General features: G+C 32.8%; 1 protein-coding gene across 7 annotated transcripts in view; it reads right to left on the bottom strand.

Moving 5' to 3' along the window:
• LRBA (LPS responsive beige-like anchor protein) overlaps positions 1-7,877 on the bottom strand; it is an 813,910-nt gene that overhangs the window by 22,058 nt on the left and 783,975 nt on the right. For all 7 annotated transcript variants that reach the window (XM_055085920.1, XM_028491755.2, XM_055085924.1 and 4 more), the window contains one exon: positions 6,201-6,368. In XM_055085920.1, coding sequence (XP_054941895.1) covers positions 6,201-6,368 — 168 coding nt within the window. The remainder of the gene's footprint in view (positions 1-6,200; positions 6,369-7,877) is intronic.

The raw sequence follows: 7,877 nt of genomic DNA on the forward strand, positions 1-7,877 counted from the left end.
AAGTTACAAGCTATGAGAAGAAAAGCTAAAAAGCTCAACGGTCATGAAGACCTCAGCTAGGAGAGGCAGAAACAATTCTAAGGATTTTTTTTCCTACCTAAAAACACTTCCAATCCAAAATATGAAGTCTAACCAAACCTCTTTGAATGTGAAAAAAATTACTTTTAAAAACAGGGCAACGGTAAAAGAAATCATCAGAGGCATTTAATACTTAGTTTCATATAAAAAGGGGTCTCTTTTCATGAATTCTCAGGACTATCTAAAGTACAACACGAGGTACACATGCACAAAGTTGTCATATAATTTCTATAAAGAAGCAAACTCTTTGGAAGGTGGTAAAGTCAGTCTAACATGCTGTTCCAGGAGGTCTTCATTAAACAAATCCTTAGTAGTTCTACAGTAATCTCCCTCTCACTCTTTCTCTCTCTCACATGCAACATTCTAAAAGCAGAAGGCTCCCGATTTTAGGCTTAAAAAAGGTGGGGGGGCGGGTGAGGAAGCAGCTTGTAATTTCAGAGTATATTCAGTCTCACTTAAATGAAAGAAGACACATTTACTATTTTCTTCAAGAGACTATACTTAGTTGACTAGAGAGAATTTGTACCTTCTAACTAATGGTTAATTCCAGCCATTGTTTGAAATTAAATTTCCTATCTGAGCATAAAGTATTAGACAATTTTCTTTGACGTTGCACTATTAAAGCCTACATATGAAGATACTCAGTTCCAATTTGAGGGCATAAATCATCAGTTCTTCTGTTCCCATATTTATATGGTCAGAGCCTACGGGCTGAATGGTATAGTCATTTTTTTCTGCAACTAAACAAGGTAAATAAATGTGATATATTGGCACATCACCCCAGCACTCTGCATATGGTGCACATTAAGGTTGTATTCATTTGCCATATGAATATAATTCCTTTTACCACATCTACTATTAGTTACAAGCAGTAAATACAGAGTTGTTTTGCTGAAACGGGAGGGCCTGCATTACATCATGGAGCACTAAACATCCTGGACCTTCTGGAGAATTTCATAGACATAGTTTTAATGTCACCTGAACTTGAACACTGCCAACATATTGCTTCAAATACTGCTTGATGAATTCTTCAAGGAAAAAAGAAAAATACAGGGCAATCTTAGTGTTAGTACAATAGTGCAAACCAAAAGTAGGGCCACGAGGAAAGTTCTTGATGAGATACATATAAGAACTCATGTGCTTGACAAAGAATCAGATGGAGTCATATCCCAGATATAAAAAAAGCTATTTGTTTCAAACGTTGCTTTCATATTCAGAATCTAGTGAACATAAGGAAACTAAAATTAAAATATCATCTAAACAAGTTTCTCCAACTGTAGCTTACTGAAGACCTGCGATTAATAAGAGTTTATTTCATGACAAACTGTGATGCTTTGTTTCATTAGGTATATATTGTGTTTACTTTTTCCTTAAACAAAATATTTATTATATAACATTCCAAATCCAGATTAGTGCAGGGCAAAAGAAGAAAGTTATTTCTTTTACAAACTCATATGGTTCAAACACAGATGTACATATCTTGACATTTGTGAACCATAAATAATACAACACAGGCAATTAAAAACAAAGTACACCTGTTTTAACAAGTACTGATCTTCAATTTTACCAACATTAAGTCCCCAAATGCATCCAGCAGATGGTGCTCTAGGACGCCTACTTACGGGGAGTCATACTGCTTGTGTTACATCCACCTATATTTTTGGCAAGACAAAGAATAAGGATTTATCGGTAGCTTAGTAAAGCGTATTAGGCTTTACGATAAAAAGGACATAATTCCTAAATATGTGCACAAAAATATACATATGCATAAGCACGTGCACAGAGGCAACCAGTAAATAAGTCACACCTGGACATATTGTGATACCACTTTTCTTATAGACTTGATGAGTAGGTTATGTATACCGGTGGTATTTATGGTCATATGGCAAGATCATTCTAAATTCATTAAAAAAAATTTAGAATGCCTTAAAGTTAGAATTCATTTTTAATTATAGCAGGAATGTCTCATTAGGGTGATACTAGTAAAATTAACAACAGTAGGATTTACGGTAATGACTTAAGTGATTGATGAGAGTATAACAAAATGAAGTTTTAGACAGAGAAAAAGCAGGGCAGCTATGGCATACAGTACTTTAAAAAACAGCTCTGTGGTCTGTTTGTGCTAGCCTTATGGTTAATAAAACCTTCCTTCTAATTGACGGTGCTGAAATATTCTTAAAGAACAGAATCTGGTTATGAAAAAAACTTTTTTCTTTTTTTCAGTAGACGCCATTCCCATAAAGGAGAAAGCTGACATAGATTAGCATGTCTGATTGCAAAGAGGAAAAAAAAAATGCCACCTTTCAATCAAATCAAAAACAGAATGCGAGAATGGAAAACTACTTTACTGAAATACTACACAGTATCTATGCAACACCTCATAGTCAGTGACCATTTTCTTCTAAAGCTAATCAACTGTGGCTTTTAAAAAATTACTCAGATACCTAAAAATGCTTAATAAGCATTTACTTGTAGATGCTTAATAAGTATTTGATTTTAAGTTTATGATCTATTAATACAATATAAAAATAGTGGATAAATAACTTGTAAATTTTCACCTTGATTATAAGATCATTTTAAAGTTTAAAGTATTTAAATGTCAATTGAATGCATCAGGGAACATTGTCTTCAAAATTTGGAAATGTACAGTCTGGATAGAAAAATGAGTATTCCAGGAAAAGCATTTTGGTGGACAAGGTTCAGTTCTAAAACACACAGAGTACTAGGGCAAAGAGAGAGATGCTTCCATGTAGAAAACGTCTTTCTTTGAAATGTTCTTGGTTAATTTTATTTTAAAAATCTACAACTAAATGGAATCCTATCTTAATTTTTTTCCTCCTTAAGAAAACTGCATCCCACAGGAGATAACTATCACAAGACAATAGAGTCAAAAATGAAACACTATCTTTCATATAGGAAAATAAGGCTTTTGCTACATAATCTAGGCAGATTTCATAAAACATGTACATCCTTTTAAAAGCCTCAAGTTATACTATATATAGGTTTTATCCAGTTTGAATTAGCCTGATTTTACCTGAACAATGTGCTTATTAACTGTGGATAACATGATTTTTTAAAAAATAGTACTAAAGCTAACAACGTTACATACAGCATTAATATTAGATTTGGAGAAAATGGCATAGGCTTATGACACTAGCAAGTAAAATTACTAGCTTATTCTCATGATTTTTAAAATAAAAAAGCTAAATACTTGAATGAGACCTATAAAATGCAGGAAAAGCAATAGCCTAGTTTTTAAAAAATTGACCCATTTTCCTTCCAAGCAAGAAAAGAGTCTAAATTCAAAAATTTCAGTTGAGGCACTGTATGCATTTAGAGACCACACCGCCGTTATGTATATAAAAGCCTGACTACTTCTTAAAGGTCAATTATATTTCATCCAAGAGATACAACACAGAAATAAGCATAACCTAAAATTCCTCATCTGAAAAGCTGTGACTTCAGCGGCTGCGTCACGGAGCCATCAATGAGCCACAGGCTTATAAAATCCGAACCAGCTCTCATGAATGTTTAAAACAGTTCACACGTGGTAAATATGTCTTTGTTTTTGTTTTTCATTTTCGTTTGAAAAGCTTAGACTGTCTTGTTCAGTTTTCTATTCTAATGTGTGGAAATTCTCATTATATGAAAAAGTGCCTATTTGTCTTTTTCCCAGATTCATCCTTCAAAGCTAAAGCAAAATTAAATTGGGACATCAGATGTTATAAAAGGGCCAAAAAGGCCGAGGTTCACTTTGAGAAAGGTAATTTAATTTAGTCAAGATGCATTATAATTTTCTAAAATTTTTATTAGATGTGCTGTTACGTTATTCTTTTTTTTTCCCTTTTCATTACCAGCATTACTAAGAGTGATTGTCCACCATACTGCAGACAATGAGGGTGTAGATGAAGTGCTTTATGAAAAAAAGAACATTATAATATATACTCTAATACCAGCAAGATGGTGTTTGTGTGGTGATTTATTTGTTCTAAGCATTCTGTGCTTCTGATAACACCTTAAGTCAGTTACTATTGTTGCTTTCATTTCATAGACAAGACAGCACAGCAAAGCTTAGAACTTAGCTTTGTTTTACTCTAAACTCCACGATTTGGTCAGTCCTACTTGATTCATTTCTTAAAATGTCATACATGTAAAAACCATCTCTAGGGTGATTTACAAGGTATTTAAACATATATATATATATATATTTCTCCCTTCTGGAAAAGCTGAATATTTCTAGTTTTAAAATATACTTAAATTTTTGAAATGTAACAACAATTACATACAAGTGTAGCTAGGTTTACAGAAGTAGCCTTTAGCTACTTCTCAACATAGCCATTGGTAATGACATATAGAGAACATGGTTAGGTCAAAGAAGTAAAAAAAACAAAAAAAAATCTTTTTTTCATTTAGATTGCTCTACGTGCATGAAACATCTCACATGATTTTAAAGCAAAAGAAAGCTCTTCCTAAATATTTTCACGTAAATAACAAAATGGTATACTTATTACCTATGTCAAATCTAGTTTTGTCTGAGATAATTTAGTGAATCTCAATAACTGAATGTATAGAAACAGAAAAAAGAAATTGAAAGTAGTCACTCATCCTAAAAGGCCAGAAAGGAGCAGAATGTAAGACTCCATAATGAAAAGAACACGAAGTATTTCTCAAAAGAATGTGAAAAAAAAAAAAAAAATCCCTGAAATTTACATATTTAAAATTATTGTAATTACATATAAAATGGGATGTTGTGTAAATATGAGAGATACAGATACACACTATTTCCCCATATAGACACACATACTAAAGTTTGATCTGACTATAAAGACTGTATTACCCATAGCATCACAGCCATAAAGTTACTTTTCATATTCTATTAGTATAGGGAATTACCCCTGTTCTGATTAAAGTAAGAAATACATATTAGGCTCATAAAATAAAAACTTTGATTCACCACCACACCAAACAAAATATATACAAAGCAGACACAATGTTGATAAAAATACTTTGCATATACTTCTTTTAAAACTGTACTGGCTCTTGAGTAAATTTTTTTAGAAGGTTTCACTTTCATACAAATAATATACATTTAATAAGCATAACTTTAAGAAGTCAATTCAAAATACGATGGACTTAAACATATTCAGACTGTTTTATAGTTTGGGACTGAGGGACAGAAGTAAGTACTTATAATTTGGGACTGAGGGACAGAAGTACCACAGTATTCAGGTAAAGTAATCAGGAACAACATGATCCTTCCTTAACCAAATACATTGCAACTTGCTTTAAATTAAGAAACTGTAAATATTTAAGAGCAGTTAAAATGCTCTACCTTATGAAGTAAAAATCTAAAGCTATTCTTGCAGGAACTCTCCAGTGTTGTCATAATCATTTTAATTAAATTCTCATTTTTCAGGTGGTCCCTTTAATTGTTTTTTCCTACTTCTTAATGTGTTTTTCTAAAGCCATTTCTTTTCTGCAGCTGTGTGCAACTGGTTTTAATGGTAGCTGCTTCCTTTTTTGCCTTCTGTGAATTACAATTTTAAATGGTTACACATTTTTTGTTTTACTGCCTTCAGCATAGTTTCATAAAGATGTTTAAGGCTGTTGGTGAACATTTTCATTTCCCATCTGAAAAACCAAGAGCCAATTTGAATATTCCATATTGGCCTTTTAGGACTTGTTTTATCTTTTAGTATGTAAATGAAGGCATAAAAAGACTGGTTTGTTTCCATGAAATTATAATGTTTTTGCTCTTTTAAAACATGAATTCAATAAACAAGATAATATGTGATTGCTCTTTTATGTTATATCTTATTGTTTGTGAATGAAACACCTCTATTTTATTTGGTGACAGCCATTATCAATGAAGAACTAGCATTTTCAGATCATAAGAATAACCGATAACATGAAAAATGAGATTTCATGCTTGAATTTGAATTATCAATGGTCACAAAATGTTAATAACAAGGCTACCCAGACCTTTCTTAAATTATAACTAAGAAATTAAAACTACTTGATACTTCAGTTTCACTTTCATCAAGATGAAACAGGTAACTTCACTGCAAAATGTTATTATACATCACTTGTAAAAGTTTACTTATAAAATAAATTGTACTTACTGCCTGGGTTATCGCCAATCCCACTGCTTTTTCCGTTCCAGTACCAGAGCAGAAGGGTTGCATCACGTGACCCTGAGAGAATGTAGCAATTTCCCCCAATATATGACTCCGAACGAGTGAGGCAAGTGACAACGTCCCAATGGCCAAACACCACTTGGATCAATTTTCCTGAAATACAAAACAATTTTCTTTAAAACTGCTATTTAAAAAATTGAAAAAATTTCCAGTGATCATTTCACTTCAGAAGATAATGAAGTTGTATTAATCCGATTCTGATAGTTCAGATTTTATAATAAAATTTGACCTGGTCCAACCTAAAAGTTTTCTTTGAATAGTTAACAACAACCACAAAATCAACTGAAGAGTGACAGTCACATTTAAGACATACGTTAAAACTATTTCAACTAATAATGTTATTATACATAGCTCCTATAAATTACAAATGAATCATGGCTACTGATTAAAGCAGGCCCAGGAAAACCCTTATTTGGAACCATTTCAACAATTTAAGTTACTCTGTATGATTCAAAACAAAGCAAAACTTAGTTGCGTTTCTGTAGATACTCTATCATTCAGACTTCACTAATACAAACCCATATCCGAATTAGTAAAGACAATTTATTTCTTCTTCTATTCTTCAAAGTGATCTATACAAGGACAGTATTAGCCACTTCGGACAGCTTGTTTTTTTTTGTTTTTTTTTTTTAACATCTTTATTGGAGTATAATTGCTTTACAATGGTGTGTTAGTTTCTGCTGTATAACAAAGTGAGTCAGCTATACATATAATATATATCCCCATATCCCCTCCCTCTTGCGTCTCCCTCCCTCCCACCCTCCCTATCCCACCCCTCTAGGCGGTCACAAAGCACTGAGCTGATCTCCCTGTGCTATGTGGCTGCTTCCCACCAGCTATCTATTTTACATTCGGTAGTGTATATATGTCCATGCTACTCTCTCACTTCGTCCCAGCTTACCCTTCCCCAGCTTCTGTATTTCAAATCAGGCTTACATGAACTAAATTTTGATAAAAGAACTAACATATTGTCACCACAATTTGAGCCAGGTCATTCTTTCTTTGTTTTAATTGCCTGAAGGATGAAAGTCCCTGGAGAGGCGAGAGGATGATGAAATTAAGATTATGACGGTTTAACAGTAATGATTAGGGGCAGGGTGAGGACGGGGGTATCCAGTAAACTTACTGTGTATCTAGGATGTTAAACACAGGATGAACTGTTCACATACCAGTGTGAGAAAAAAACCTTTTAGATTATTTTTGCTTAATCAGATATGGTGTTTATAATTCACAGAAACTTGTCTAAAGAATTAAATATCTATAGCAGCCCTTCCACTCTCCCTATAGTTTCTAGCTAACGTTTCTCTTTGAAATGTCTAGAGAATCTACAAATGAATGTCATAGAATGTCTACCCTTAATATGCAGCATGAGGGTTTCTTCTTTTTTCAAATAAGCATTTCAGTGGGGTCATAAAAAATACAATTCAGATGTTCAAGATAAAAACCATTAAGCTGGAAAAAAAATCAGTATGCCTAAAAAGTTTATATGTTTAACTTGGAACACATCATAACCTATTCTAAAGCTTAAGGTCTCAATTAAGTATTGGTATCTACACGTATCTACATGTATAAACTTTTCAAGATAACAATACATAGAACTAA

Source organism: Physeter macrocephalus, chromosome 7, assembly GCF_002837175.3.
Source record: "Physeter macrocephalus isolate SW-GA chromosome 7, ASM283717v5, whole genome shotgun sequence".
Taxonomy (NCBI): Eukaryota; Metazoa; Chordata; class Mammalia; order Artiodactyla; family Physeteridae; genus Physeter; species Physeter macrocephalus.